The 16,440-nt window shown below is 43.5% G+C and overlaps 1 protein-coding gene across 1 annotated transcript; it reads left to right on the top strand.

The window, feature by feature from the left end:
• The first annotated feature begins 5,749 nt into the window (after positions 1 to 5,749).
• LOC146184254 (RING finger protein 151-like) lies at positions 5,750 to 12,442 on the top strand. The gene is made up of 3 exons (XM_084608522.1): positions 5,750 to 5,816; positions 7,707 to 7,960; positions 12,191 to 12,442. Exons 1-3 carry the CDS (start codon positions 5,750 to 5,752, stop codon positions 12,440 to 12,442), a joined length of 573 nt encoding a protein of 190 aa, XP_084464648.1.
• The last annotated feature ends 3,998 nt before the right edge of the window (positions 12,443 to 16,440 follow it).

Below are 16,440 nucleotides of genomic sequence, written 5' to 3'. Positions count from 1 at the left end.
GTCTCTGGCTATTTTGACGTCTACGCAGGATATCGATGTCTATTGCTCTTTCGACGTCGAATTCACTTATCTGGATCTAAATAATCAACTAACTACTCCACATCAACAAAATTTGTGCATGAAGATATTTTCATCCTACACCTCATAAAGCAGTTATTTTGCTCATAAACTACTTTACTCTTCGAGAGCTACAGTGTGACACCCTCTTCTGAAGGACATTGTTTTAGCACTCTGTTAGCTTTAAAGGCCGCCGCATTAATAAATTTTGGAAAGACGAAACATGCATTAGAATGACATTGAGCAAACGTAACCAACCCCAAAATCACATGGATGGAGGATTTAGCCAAATTGACTGCAAAAACTTCAGTGGCAATATCAAATGGTGAGTTGTTGCACTCAGATATGGTGACGTTGTAGCGTATGGTTCTGTTTTTTTGGTTAGATAGTTATATGGGGTTTATAGAGGATAACAAAGAACGGCTATAATGCGCCGAACTCATGGTTAGATGTCGGATAACTATATTTGCCCTTAAAAATTGGATTGCTTGAGAAATGTGAAACATTTGTGAAAAATAATCAAGTGGTGCTTCTCCTAAAATCATTCTTGCATAAAATAGTATGTTATGACTATAAAAAAACAGGTTTAGATGTCTGAATTACTTTATCTGCCGTAAAAAAATATCTCTTGTTTAAAGTTTAAAATTGTGAAAATTGAAAGTGCATGTTCTCCTAAAAGCAGTGTTGGATGAATTAGTATGTGCTGACTGTTAAACAAAGTAAAATGTTTTTCGCTCAGATCGTGCAAATAAATGTTTACTTATAGTTAGCTCATCAGCACACAATTCACGTAGTTGTTTGTCTTTCTTAGTAAAACATGTTGCGTACGATCTGTGTGCCTTATATTTAGATGACATAGAACTACATCTCAATTCGTGATGTTTGCATGGTTTCTGCTCTCTTAATGTTGTCTCCATATATTGGAACTTGTGTTTTGTTTCATTTTTTCAAGCAGCCTGTTACTTGGCTCTTAGTTTGCTGTTCACTTGCAGCGGTGGCGTAGAGGTAGAGCATCCGCCTCGCTTGCAAGATGACCGTGGCTCAAATCCCAGTGCTGGGCAATTATCCACCCGAAAAAAAAAAAGAGATACCCGCCTGTCAATGGAATTGTATGAACAGGTTTGAGATGCGCCCTGATGACGGTGAACATCTTTAGGAACGCCCTCCTTCACAAAAAAAGGAGTCGGTTACCCTGGTGCAGTAATTGGTCGCACTATTCCATGATTATTTCTATAATACATCTGTTCTCAGTCACCAGCGGCTGCGGAGCAACTCACCACAGCGGCGGTCAGACCTGTGGCGCAACCAGGGATGCTAAGTATTCTTGGCTCCGCTGGCCAGGCCGCCATTGGAAGCTGATCCTGGCAACGTTTAATGCTAGAATCCTAGCTAGTGAAACTGATTTAGCAGTGCTGTTAGAGAAACTAGAGGTTATGAAATGGGAAGTACTAGTGCTTATCGAGGATAGGAGACCGAATGAGGCATATACTGGATTGAAGGACGAGCATGTACTGTGTTATCGAGGTTGACCGGAGGGGCGAGAACTAAGAGTATATTTTCCTCTTTCTACCTGACGTAAAACCCCGCTGATAATGTGTTGGCGAAGAGGATTCCATATGCTAAAAACGGCCATACGCGCAGGACATAAGAACATTTCTGAGTGCTTGGTAATCAGAGGTTTTGTATAAGTGTTCACGGAATGAAACTGTTTCTCCGAAGATAGATTCTTCAGTTTGTTATTTTGGAAAGCTACGTGGGGGGGGGACCTCGTTTGACAATTGTTGTATGCTCTATACTGAAGGCCTTCGTATAGCATGCAATGAAGAAAATGTGTATTGGTAGAGACAGGTGCTTCGATTTTATTGTTGCTGAAGAATACATAATGATCATGAGTATTACCTCCGTAACAGTCATTTGAGCAGAAGTAGAAATAACCTGAATATTAGCATGTTCATTTGTCACCAGTAAGTCACCTAGTTTATTCTTGCTGTGCAGCCCGAAATACTGGGAAATATGGTTAAGATGTAGGAGATTTTATCGAGAGGTAAGAAAAAGACGTCATAATACAATCTCCCTAAAGCTTCATCATTTTATCCAGTACTGCGGCAACATGGCATCAATAAATGACATGATCCACCAATGGCCCAAGATGCAGTGCACATGCTAAAATGCCGGCTGTCTCTGGCCCAGCTCAAATCACTTTATTAAAGATACAATACAAATACACATTATGTAACCTCCAGTATCTAAGCAGAAGCACTTGTCCTCACAAAAGCTGCCGAGGGCATGCACACATCATATACACCGTGTGCCGTTTCCAAAAATAACTTGCAAATCATGAATGTTTATAGAATATGTGTCACATGGCTTATCCAAGGACATGCACATGGGGAATAACATGGTGAAATTAAAAACGTATTTATTTCTAAAGACTGCATGCAATATATATATCGCGTGTCTTCTACTCTTCCACATGGCCAGATAGAAAAGAGCAGAAAAAATGCTATTGTTTGTGCCATCATTTCATAGACATTGTAAAAACAAGGCAGTGATATCCAGTGCAATAAAAAACTAGCACATATAATTCACTAGGCAGAAATCAAATAGGCTTCCCTATATGACCATTCACTTATCTTGTAAAGGAGCACTCAACAAGGGTAAAGGGGGTAAGCCTTAGTTCGCAGGTTGAGCCAACGTCTCGACAAGTGGACTTGTCTTCGTCTGGGCAAAGCGATCATCACTGGCAGAGGTTTAATTATGCTTTTGCTTCCGAAGAAGAAAAGCTTGGGAGGGGGAGGATGCTGGCGAAGAAAGTAGGTCATGGAGTGAAAAAAATGTTTTTGCAGTAGGTATTTCTTATCCTGGAACCATGGATCCTGTGGCCGGCAGAAGAAATAAAAGTGGCAGAACCAGGAACAACCACAATGCCGGGCAGATGAATAGTCACTACTTAAGCAAGTTTGGTGCATCTACACCTTACAAAGCGACAAAGAAATGAATATAGCTAAGGGAGATAATTCTTAAAACTTTCTGGAAAAGGAGTAGGGGGAGAGAAGGACAAAGAAACAATAATAACTGCACAGTGAACCCCAACCGACATGCATAAGAGAGGTCGAGGGCAAACTCAAGTACCAAGTTATAAGGAGGAAATGTGTTTGGAGAACCATCTGCAGCTTGCTATAGCGGAGGGGAATAGAGTGTACATCTGCTGTGAATAAACTGTATAATTCGCGCTATGTGGGATTTGTTTTACCGAATAGTTATGATGCAGAGGGGATATACTTAAGGGATTCTAACATTAATTTAGAGATATTTATTCCTGCTGGTTGCAATGTTCTAAATTGATGAATTAGATATGCCTCTATGTTTTTTGTTCGTTGCAGATTTAAAGCATGACATGAGAATATATAATTCAATTTCTTCGAACTTTTGGGCTTTGTGATTGAAATGCTGGGAAGTTGCTATCAGAAGGTATTTCGCTTTGTGTCCGATGGCCATTAGGCCTTATGTTCATTGGTTGCCCTGTCTCTCCAATGTGCGGCTTATGACACAAAGAGCATTCTAGAAGGTAGACAATGTTTGAAAATGTGCACGTAAAGCCTGCTTTTATGTGAAAAGTAAAATCGCTTGCATTACTTTTTAACCATGGGGTCTTTTTGTATATGACTGCACGTCTTACATCTAGGTAGAGAGCAAGAATGTGGTTGTGTTTGATGCTTGTTGTCGAGTTTCGAATGTACTAGAACATCTCTGAGTTTTGCGTTACGTTTGTGTGTTACACTTACAAACATAAAATAAAAACGTAACGCAAACCTCAGAGATATTCTAGTACATTCTGTCCTCTATAAGTATTCCACCTATTTTCGACCCACTCGACCAACTCGACCTATTTAACTCCACTACTGCTTTGCGCCATGGTGAATGCCGCGGGAGTATCCAGCCAATCGCATCTCTTCTGTACTCTGAGGAACCTGACGATGCGCCGCACTCTGGTGTGACTGCGATCAGCCCCCTTCACCTTCACCGATGCTGGAATTTGGCCAAAAAATTTTTTTGTGGCTGCCCAAAATATAAGCTGCATCCTTTGCTGCCTTTAGAGTGACGTGCGCTGCGCCTCTGCATAAGGCTTTCACAGTCAGTCTCCACCACTGTTCTTTATTTGGAGGCCCGCATTCCGGACCCTAACTCCGGTTCCCGCCTCCTAACTGTCAGAACAATCTTGCGGTCATATGAGGCTACTCCCGGTGTGGCTATATCTATTTTTGTGTACAACCCGGCCCTTCTTACTCACCGGTGGCCAAGGTTCCGCATGCTCCAGGTTATTTTCACGCAAAGAATTTTAACAAAAGGTAAACGACTTGCGCAAAAAGTAGATGAAGAAAGAGACGTGACAACAAGACAGAGCGCACTGTGTCTTGTTGTCGCGTCTCTTTCTTCATCTACTTTTTGCGCAAGTCGTTTACCTTTTGCTAATATGAACCAACTCGCCCAGAAGAGAGTACTTAAAGAATTTTAGCAAACATGATTTAGACCTCGGTACTCTGACTCCTACTGGTTGCTCAACGTCCATTGTCGATATCAATTTTTATACTATACTTCCATCTTATGTGAAGCACTTACCTTCAAGTCTAATAAACAGTCTCCTATCTGATAACCTTGAGAAGTTCTCCGATCCCACTGTAATCGTCACTGATGCATCTGTGACTGCGTAAAAAGGAGCGATTGCAATTTTTTCAGACTCTTTCCTTTAGGTTTCCGCTGTGCGTCCCGGATTACAGACCAATCATTTTAGCAGAGATTATGGCAATCGGCCTTGCCCTATTAAAAATTCCTCGCAAAAGATCAAACATAATATTTCGACAAGACTCTCTGTTTTGTTGTCACTGGAGTCAGGACGGGATGCTCTTTTGAGCCGGTCACTAAAGCATTTCATGTCAGGATGAGTGAAATAAATACGCTTCATCTGAGACCCCGGTCACTGCGGCCTTTTTCGAAACGAAGTGGCAGACGTTTTGGCTAAATCAGCTCTTGATGCCCCTGTTCTATGCACCATTCCTAATATTTGTTTTTTGTAATGTCCCGTTTTCAGCCTTATCAATACATAACCTCCTCATGCAATGATCTCTTGCTATCTACACCAGAATACCAACATCTCCCATACTCATGGAAAGTTCGATCATGTAAATCATGGTAGAGTTAGGTAAGGCTGACTCTCATGAGATGCAGAATTCCCTGCCTAAATCTTCACTTATGCAGATGCGGGTTCAGGCCCACAAACCTTTGCGAGACTTGCGGTGAGATTGAAAACACTGAACATTTTCTTCTAGCTTGCCGAAGGATTTCACATCAGTGGAGGGTGCATTTAGAAATTCCAATAGCACAATTGGGATTTACGTTGTCGGTCCCGCTTCTGCTCTCCTTCGGAGCGAGTGCGAACGGATTTGCGTTGCCTCAAACTTTTCAGTATTTTAGATGACTACATCACAGCTGCGGACACAATTCCTTGCTATTTGTATTCCAAATTTTCAAACTTCCAAATTTTTAGCTTCATAGTTTTTTCCTTTCGTTAAATTTTGTGATGTTAAATCTTAGGTTTTTGTTTCATTGAGAATTAATTTAACACACTAATTCAGTATCTGTAGGACATTTGAAAGTCCACACTGAACCCTGGCCAATCCCCCTTCGTCGGTATATGCCATTAATCAAGGAAGACGCAGAAGAAGAAGAAGAAGACGAAGAAGAAGAAGAGCTTCTCGCTGGCAACAGACTGTCGCTCGTCAGGGCACTTCTTGATCCGAAAACGACTTTTCTCTCGCCGATCATCCTCTGAGCCCTGGGTTACTCCAGCCAAGGTGCGTGTGCTGCCTCCTGGACTCGTTTTTATGATTTGGATTCGGACCTATTTCAGAGACACAAGGTAATGGGCCGCGCTGACGTTCCCTTCGCGTGATGGCTCTGCTGTGGTATCTGAGTTTCTGATAAGACCTTCATGTCTTCGAATGATGAGTTGCAGTTCTCCGCATATCAGCAATGCGCCAGAATATGTGGCAGCATCGGTATTGGTATGTGCGGTTCAATATACTGAAGCCACTTTAGGGTAAGAGAGAAGGTTGATTTACCTTCACGCCATCGTGGTAATATGTGCGATCCCCAAGATGGGGCGTAGTCTCTGGAATTGCAAAGTTTGGATTAGGCGGACCTCTTTGGTGCGCGTTCTGGCATGTCTCGGTGTTACCGTGGGCGTTGCCTTGTCGTTTGTAAGCACCAGCGTAAAGAAATAAATCAAATATATGAATAAGTAATCTCTGCACCGGGCATCCATTCTCCATCCCTTGGAAGCCCAAGTCGAGCCGATTTTGCCGTACACGGGATTTTTTAGATCTTTATTGCCTTTGAGGCTGTAAGATATAATGTAACAGAACGGTACAGAACAATACTAAACAGTGCAGTATACAATAGAATATAGCACAATAATATACAGTGAAATATAATACAATATGATATAGTATTTTGCAATAATTGCCTGCTACACAGCATCATGAAACATACATCATAAGTCTCCTTGTCCATCGAAAGCATGATAGTAGCGATGACAATGACGCTGCAATTAATGAATGACAATTATGACATTAGCAACGATAATGACGCAGCACTTGTGATAATGAACATGAGAACAAGGGGGATGCATCTTATGCGCCTGGAACGCTTAGGCTTTCACATTTCTGCAGTGTTGATTCTGCAGTGCTCTTGGAAATTTAGAGCTCAGCTCTTTGGCGCCCGTTCTTTGTTTCGCAGTAAGCATTAACATAATCACCGGCGCAAATACTGTCTTTCATAACCGCCTCCGCTCTATCCTATGGTACCATAGGATAGAGCGTCAAGGAAAGATGTGCCAGTGACAAAAGCTCTGATGTGGTTTAATTAGGTTACTAATCGGAGGCAATAACAATAATAATTAGTTCACAGAACAGGAAAGGCGCAATGTCCATCAGATCTACTCTGTGCACACCTTAACCGCGCCGTAAAGGTTGGAAGGAAGAGGAAAGTGACAGCGAGATGAGTGAAAGAGGTGCAGTAGCTGAGGGCTCCGTATTATTTCGACCACCTGGGGATCTTTACCGTGCACTGACTTTGCACAGCACACGGACGCCTCATCGTTTTGCCTCCATCGAAACTTGGAGCCAGTAAATAGGTTTGCAGGAAAGCAAAGGCCAAATATAGGTAACTCGCGAAAGAGAACCTAGTTGGCACAGAATATGTGTGAAAAAAAAAACGGCGTCTGTATTTGGACATGCGCGACTTGCTCTAATTCTATGGCTCGCTCTGTCGAAAAGCTTCAACAGCTAAGGAGCTATGCTCAAATTTCGCATTACAAGGTATAGTAATCGTCGGCATTTTTTTATGATATGAAGCTTTCGGTTCTGTATATTCACTTATACACTGTGGTATATTTTGTAATCTTTCGAGGTAACAAGCTGAGGTTTCAACAAAGGTGTTTTTCTGAATTGATTGAAGATGTTCCCGTTGTTTTCTCTTTTCTTCTTTATCGAGTGTGGTCAACCGAACACTTGCTATACTTTGGGCATTTATAATGTGACAAACTTAGTAGAAATATTTCGTAACACTGCACCCTATTTTGCTTACTATAGCCTCAAGCTGGTCCCCAAAGACGGAATTGACCCTGGATGATTACGACCCGATGCCCGACGACGACCTAATCAGCGCCATCTGCCGCTCGGTGCTGCGGGAGCTGGTGGAGCGCCACTGCCGGCATATCTTCTGCCGTCAATGCACCGAGAAATGGGTTCGCACCGACAACAGCTGCCCCGTGTGCCGCGATCTGGACATCGGAGTCTTCAATCCCGATCTTCCACTCGTTCAGAATAGGCTTAACAACCTGAAGGTAAGTGCACCTGGTGCACCTAACCTTACTAAAGTACATTTTATTGTAAATATGTACCTGGCTTATCACAGAAAGGATGGCGAAAATCCCGTTTTTAAAGCGGATATTTATCGGCCATTTATTCCAACTCATGTATTCTAGAATTTTAATTAAAAAACCTCTTCTTTCAGTCAGTTTACAGCAAGTGGGATGCCTTTCTTTGTGACGTATTATTTGTACCTTTCGATGACTTGCTTGTAGCCTTCTTGAACTGTTTTTCTGTCTGCCGTTGCCCTACTTGAATTGGAGGTGCTTGCTTTCGTGGTCTACGATTGCATCTTCGTCTTATTCGCTCGACCAGTGCATAGAATGCCTATATATACGATTGCACGTGCAGATATGGGTCTGCTATGAAACGTGACTAAATTGAACATTCAAAGAAATAGTAAACCACTAATGCTTTCTAGAGACGGCGATTAGAGGGAGAATCCTATGCGCTATTTGATACCTGGTCACTGCTGCCCCGTGAGTGCTGATGAGAGTGGTAACAAACCGCGCATAAAGTGTTCTTTGTAGGCAGATCTGTTCTGCACCAGTTGCTTTTGTTGGCAAGCTGTCAAAAATTATAGCAACTAATATGCACTACTACTGTGGCTTAACATAAAGGGTATATAGATTAGATCAAATGGTTCCTGGCTATTAGTGCAAACCTTCACGGCTGAAAGACAAGAGAGAGTTAGTACTATGAACCTTTGTTCAAGTTTTATTTTGTATAACTGCCCAGCATTATGGTATACTGTCGTAATCAAGACCGCGTTAATGTCTCGCGCTTTGGTGCTTGTGCAAAAAATGCGATATGTATTGCATGGAGTAAAACTTGACTTGAGATCAGAAGCTTATCAAAATGTTAAGTTACCGTAGCAGCACTGATATGCAGAAAAATATTGGGAGTGTGTTGACAATTTCTAGCCATAGATGAGTCCAGTAAACTGCCAACTTAAACTAATATTGGATGAAAGGTTGTGGTGCAGGATACATTGTTTCCAATGGATCCTTATTATTTTATATATGTGAAAGCTTTTGAATAACGCCTGTGTATATGCTTTAGTCATGATTAAACATATTTATATTGTAAACATGGGTGAGGATTTCAATGCACAGAATTGTTAATAGTTGCTCGAAGACATAAATTGGAATGCAAATATATGTCAAAATTATATACAAACATTTTTTGTTTGTTTTAATAAAATGAAATTAGAATGGGGTCTTAACATAACTGGACGCGGAACTCTGAATGCGTTCATATTCCCGCAAGGGAGCCTCATGTGCTCCGCTGTGATTCTTTTTTGAGATATCAATGTAAGCAATACGGCAGAGTATTTCGACGCTGTTTATGGCGTTCAGGAACTCGAAAATAGTATAGATTAGTATTTTTGGTCCACTTAACTTAAATAGTTCAGAAGTGTGGCTTGTGGCACCCCATTCTCGTAACCTTCACTCAGTGGGTAAGTAGGGCCGGGCTATCAAAAGGGTATATTAACGCGGTAGCGTTAAGGAGCTCGTGTCGCAGAAAAGCCGGTGTCGTCTGCGTCGGCGGCGTTGGCCGCGAGCGATAAATCCCGGCCTGCACTTCATAAATAAAAAGCAACTTCCAAGAGGGCTGAGCTGTCACCACCTGAGCGCGACTATTAGGTTATCGAACGGGAATGCCTCGAACTTGTTTGGTCATTGACTAAATGTCGCCCTTATTTGTTCGGGATGCCCTTATGTGCAGTGACAGACCACCATGCCTTGTGTTGGTTGTCGTCACGTAAGGACCCTACGGGGCGCTTAGGTTGCTGAACCTTGCGCTTACAGGAATACACATTTGGTATTGTCTGCCGATTGCATCAAGACGCTGACTGTTTGTCCCGCCATCCCGCCGATCTTCCTTGGATACTTCACTGTACTGGGGCCGACTTACGGACTCCGCTCACAATTATGTGAGCCTGACGTCAAAATGATGGGCGCGTGACGCAGCATTGATACGTCAATCGTGACGAAGTATGAAATCGTCCAATTACCAGTAACTTGTAGCATGGCTTCGCCCCGGGAGTGCCGATTTCCTTTCAAACGTTATAGCCACAAGCGTGGCACGAACCCGGTAAGGGACCGTCGCCTAACGTTTTGTAACATTACGTAATAAATACGCAATAAATAAAACAAAGATTTATTTTGGCAAGGTACTATTTTTGATATTGAATATAGCATTAGGCGTAAGTAGAAGCGTTATTAGTCTTGTAATTTTACTCGCTGTTAGGTAACTTCGCATGCTTCGAGGGTGCGCGGGCGGCATCAAGGCGTGCACATGGCGGCCTGCAAGCAAACAACTGATTCCCTGACGAGGTGCTGTTTTAACGCGGTGGCGTTAAGGAGCTCGTGTCGCAGAAAAGCCGGTGTCGTCGGTGTCGGCGGCGATGGCCGTGAGCGATACAACCCGGCATGCACTTAATAAATTAAAAGCAACTTCCAAGATGGGCTGGGTGGGAATCTAACCAGGGTCTCCATAGTGTGAGACGGAGACGCTATCACTCAGCCACGAGTTCGATGCTTGAAAGCGGTACAAAAGCGCTTCTAGTGAATGCGGTGTTGCCTTAGAAACGTGCCGTAGAACGTTATATTGCAGTGTATATCGGTAATTATGAGCATATTACAGAAGTCCCAGTTACATGAGTAGCGAAGTACGTTTCCGCTACATTTCTTCTGCGCTCTGCGCACATGCTGAGCCATCTTGCGGCAAACACAGAAGAACCCCTCCTCGCAATGTGCGGCGCTGCCCCGACATGTGGCGCCACTCACCCCTGACGTTTCGCCGTGCACCCTCACGGGTTTTAGAATCAAGCGTCTTTCCTTTCTTTAGATCACTATCTTCGCTCACCCGCTACTCCCCTTCGGGCCGCGCGGGTACCGGTGCGAGGATGCCCCGATATCCTTGCGTTTAATAAGTTTTCTCGACGAGACGCAATAACGCTATCGCGTTCCACTCTTGAAGGCGAAGCTTAAGCGTCCTCCAAATTTTTATTTCCTCCGACCTGATGTTCACCTCTGCTGAGGTTAAAGGCTTAGGAAATAACTGGCTTATTTGGTTTATGGTGTTTTACGTCCCAAAGAGACTCAGGCTCTCAGAGATGCTGTTGTAGAGGGCTGAGGAAATTTCTACCGCCTGATTTCTTACCACCCACTGGCACCGCACACTTTACGATTGCCTCAGTATTAGCCTCTGTCAAAAAGCTGCCGGCATTTGATCACGCGTCATCGGGTTGAGCAGTCCAGATGCCCAAGCACTCAGACACTGCAGAGGGGACTTGGAAAAATTGTGTCTAGTGAACTCGTTTTGCTCCTGGCTCAGTGATTCTTTCCATTGTAAGACACTCCTAAATACAGCTCGTGCGGCAAAATGCACATATGTCCCCTTCTTTAAATTGAATTTATGGCCGTGTAGTATTGTATCTGCCTCACATTAGGGAGGCACCAGCTTCCATCCTAGGCGCCACTGGTTTCCAGATTTCCAATCGGATCAATATCCTCAGTCCTGATAATGTGCTTCTCAGAATGCTTGGTAAAGGGTTCTGGACAACCTCGTCGCTATGAAGGATCCCGTAATGCGTTCCTTTATCAATTTCAAGTGTATAAATTGCACAAGCAGCCATTTTTCAACTGAAGCGTTGCCCCTGCATTGGCTATAAGGGAACAAATATGTGGTGGTCTGTGGATGGAGCGAACGCCTCGTATTCTGGAGGTACCAGTTGTGGTTCCTTAGCTGCCGTAGATTCAACGTTCTTTCAATGAGCACGAGATGTCCAGCAGCCAGTTTCGAGGCCTTTATAAGGTGTAGCGCTTGCGAACGGGCTCAGTAAAAATCGTCAATTTCTAGATCTTGCAAACTTTCAGAGTTTGTTATGTGTTTCAGGTTTTTGCTGATTGCAAACTAGGAGGAAACTATCAGTACTATTAAGCAAATTGTTAACATTTAATACACAAACAAACGACAGAACTCCGTAGCTTATATGCTTCAAAAATGTTAATAAGCATCGATTGCTGCTGTCCGGATACCAAAGAAAGGCGAAGAGGTAGAAATTACGCTTATCTTTTCTGATTTGTTTTTGAATATGACTTACCTACCCTCCTTTTCGTTTTCAAAATGAGAAAAATGAGAAACTAGTGCAGATGCACTATTGAACGCACTGAAATATTCTCTCTTGTTAATCGCAGGTCAAGTGCGGCAACGCCGGTTGCACTGCCCGCGTGCCTGCAGACAGCTTCGCTAGCCATGCCAGGTTGTGCGAGCACCGCGAGCTGGGCTCTCCCAAAGAGGCACGTCTACTGAGGACCCCATACGAGGCAGCCGACACTGAAGCCAACGCTCGCGGCTTACTCGCGTGCGAAAAGGGCTGCGGGCTGATATTTGCCTCCGAGCGTCTTCAAAAGCCACAACTGTCTGGAGAAGCTCAGGCGCAAGCTTAATGGTGAACCTAACTCTTCACCTTGCATTCATCATTTATTTGATAATACAAGTAACCTTTTATTTATTCGGTGACTTCTTGAAATGAGAAATATTATCAATCGTATTTTGCACTAAAGCAACCTTGCCCACACATCCTTTCGCGGGAGATCTAGATTGTATCCTTGACGCAAACATTACCTTCAGCTCACGTAACTGGCACTGCTATGGTGATGGAGTGAGTGGATAGATCCTCTGCTCCTCTTGGCACCTTAGATGTGTTCCGAGCCGGGAGACTTCAAGAAACTGCAACATACATAGCTGCTCATGTGGGACCCAGCAATAGCAGAACCAACGAGAAAACAAACATGCATTACTGACGCTATCACTAGCCAAAAGATTTTGATGCTATGCTTTCCCCTTCTTTCTTTCCGCTATCTTGCTTTATACAAAAATTCGTGTGTCATCAGTCTTAAATTATTTATTAATTGCTTACATTATTATATAAAGACAGATGTTGCAACCTCATGTATTTTTCATGGTTCATACGTGATGACGAGCTTCCGACTCGAAACTGTTGTCACTGTTCCACATTCCCTTAATTTGTTCTGCTGGCATTACCTGCTATGGAAGTTTTGTTTTTCAAATACTGGATCATACAATTATGGAAACCATGACCAATATTACGTGGTGAAGGTTTGTTTGAGTTCAAAAAGTGTTGCGCAGTGAACGTTGTAACAACAAATCGCATCGGACTAGCTCGGCTATGCTAGGAGATAAGTAGCGAGAGGTACGTTTCCCCGGCTGAGCTTGTGGTAATGTATGTTTAGATGTTTAGCAATAAGAGCCCTTGAGTATACACATATTTTATTCATTTCGCTTGAGAGAGGCGAAGACGGCACGGGTCACATTGCACTTTCGGAACCTCGATAGGAGTGATCAGTCACACGAGGTGCCTTGAGATCCTCTTCATTTGGTTCTCGTTGACTGAACTCTTCCATAGGCCCCATCTATGCTCGGTCTATTACGCTCAGCAGTCTGGCATCGCAGTTTGGCCAACCGTTCCTTTTTATGCTCGGGCATTTCCGCTGCTTGCTTAGCCTTGTTACGCTCATTCTCCCTTTGCTGCAGCTTGCGCTACTGTTTACGCTCTGCCGGCGGCTGAGTTTCACTGGAGGCGAAATGGTAGGCGCTCGTGTGTTGTTCGACGTCATTGCACGTGAATGATCCCTAATCATCATCATCATCAGCCTACCTGTACCCACATCAGGGCGAAGGCCTCTCCCATATTTCTCCATTTAACCCGGTTCTTTGCTAGCTGTATCCACTTGACGGCTGCGAACTTCTTAACCTCATCCGCCCACCTAACTTTCTGCCGACCCCTGCTGAGCTTGCCTTCCCTTGGAATCCAGTTTGTTACCCTAAGCGACCATCGGTTATCCTCTCTTCACACTACATGTCCTGCTCATGCCCATTTATTCTTCACAATTTCCACTAGAATGTCGGTAACGAGTTATTTCTCTGACCCACTCTGCACGCTCCCTATCTCCTAATCTTACCCCTACCATTTTTCGTTCCATTGCCCTCTGGGTTGTCCTCAACTTAAGTAGAGCCCTCTTGGTTAGCCTCCACGTTTCTGCCTCATAGGCGAGTACATGTAAGACGCGACTGTTGCACATTTTCCTCTTGAGCGATACCGGTAAGCTTCTAGTCATAATCTGCGAGTGGTTGCCAAATGGGCTCCATCCCAATCTTATTCTTCTAGTTATATCCTTTTCATGGTCCAGATCTGCGGTTACTACCTGTCCTAAGTAGACATATTCGCCTACTACTTCCAGTGCTTCGCTGCCTACGTAAACTGCTGTTCCTTCCCGAGGCTGTTGAACATTCTCTTAGTCTTCTGCATATTGATTTTCAAGCCCACCTTTCTACTTTTTCTGTCTAGGTCATCAACCATTATTAGCAGTTCATCCCCCGAGTTACTTAGGAAGGCAATGTCATCAGCAAATCTCAGATTACTGAGATATTCTCCATCTACCCTTATCCCTAACTGCTCCCATTCCAAGTATGAATACTTCTAAGCAAGCTGTGAATAGTACTGGGGAGATTGTCTCCTTGCCTAACATCTTTTTTTATGGGAATTTTGTTTCTTTATGCAGAACTATGGTTGCAGTGCAGCCACTATACATAACTTCCAGCACTCACGTACGGCTTGTCTACCCCCTGATTTCAAATGCCTGCATCCCTGCCGAGGTTTCAACTGAGTGAAATGCTTTTTCGTAATATATGAAGGCTATGTATAAGGGCTGGTTATATTCCGAGCATTGTTCTATCACCTGGTTGATAGTATGGATATGGTCGATAGTAGAGTACCGTTTTCGAAAACCTGCTTGATCCTTTGCTTGATTGCAGTCTAAGCTTGTCGTGATTCTATTAGCGATTACCTTAGTAAATACTTTATACGTAATAGACAGTAAGCTGATTGGTCTGCAATTTTTAAGGTTCTTAGAGTCCCCTTTCTTATGAATGAGGATAATGTTTGCACTCTTCCGTGGTTTCGGAACCATCGATGACATTAGGCAGTGCGTATACAGTGTGGTCACTTTTTTAGCACGATATCCCCTCCGCCCTTCAAATCCGCAGTTACCTGATCCTCTCCAGCTGAGGTCCCTTTTTTCATAGTTTCTAACGCTTCCTTGACCTCGTCCTTCGTCACGGGTGGAACGTCTAACTGTTTTTCCCTACCGCCAATCTCCATACGCTCCTGACTGCTTTGGCTACTGTAGAGATCTGTATAGAACTCCTCGGTTACATTGACGATCTTGTCGATATTCGTGATGACGTTGCCCGCCTTGTCCCTTATCGCATACGTCTGGTTTTTGCCTATGCCCAGTTTCTTCTTTACCGCCTTAAGGCTTCCACCGTTCTTTACAGCAAGCTAATTTTGTCCATGTTATACTTCCTTATATCGACCAATGTGCGCTTTTTTATTAGCTTTGATATCTCGGCAAATTCTATCTGGTCTGTAGGATTGGAAGCTTTCATACTCTCACGGTTCTAATCAAATCTTTCGTCTGCTTAGACAGCTTGCCGGTATCTACTCTAACTATCCTACGCCTACTTCTACCGCGCACTCAGTAATGATATCTCTGAAAGTATTGTACATTGCTTCTAGGGTAATGTCGCCATCGTCGGTTAGAGCTGAATATCTATTCTGTAGCGAGATTCTAAACTCTTCTGCCCTCCCCTTCACCGCTAATTCGTTGATGGGTTTCTTTCCTACTAATCTGTTGCGTTCCTTCTTCAGGTTTAGGTTAATTCGGGACCTCACCATCCTGTGGTCACTGCATTGCAACTTTCCCGATTACCTCTACATCTTCCATAATGGCGGGGGTTGAACACACTATGAAGTCATTTTCATTTTAGTCTCTCCGTTAGGTCTTTTCCATGTCCATTTCCGGTTCTTCTGTTTGCTGAAGAAGCTATTCATAATTCTTAAGTTATTGCGCTGTGCAAACTCAACTGGTAACTCTCCTGTGCTGTTCCTAGAACCAATGCCATAGTCATCTACTGCCTGGTCTTCTGCCTGCTTTTTCCCTACCTTGGCACTGAAGTCGCCCATTAGTAATGCGTCTTTACTTTTCGCATTGCCGATTCTACATCTTCGTTAAAGCTTTCAACTGCCTGGTCATCATAACTACATGTAGGTGCATAGGCCTGTACAACCTTGAGCTTATAACGCTTATTAAGCCTAATTACGATGCCTGCCACCCTCTCGTTAATGCTATAAAATTCATCTATATTACCCGCTATATACTTGTTGGCAAGGAGACCTACTCCTAGTTGTCGCCTCTCTGATGAACCTCCATAACCCAGTGCATGCCCATCCTTCAGTACAATATATGCCTCATTCGGCCCCTTAACCTCACTAATTTCTATGACATCCCATTTCATACCCTCTAGTTCCTCTACCAGCACTGTTAAACTAGCTTCACTAGCTAGGGTTCTAGCGTTAAACGTT

This window comes from Amblyomma maculatum, chromosome 7 (genome assembly GCF_055883805.1).
Source record: "Amblyomma maculatum isolate TAMU_Amacu chromosome 7, ASM5588380v1, whole genome shotgun sequence".
NCBI lineage: Eukaryota > Metazoa > Arthropoda > Arachnida > Ixodida > Ixodidae > Amblyomma > Amblyomma maculatum.
This window is presented reverse-complemented; position numbering and strand designations above follow the sequence as displayed.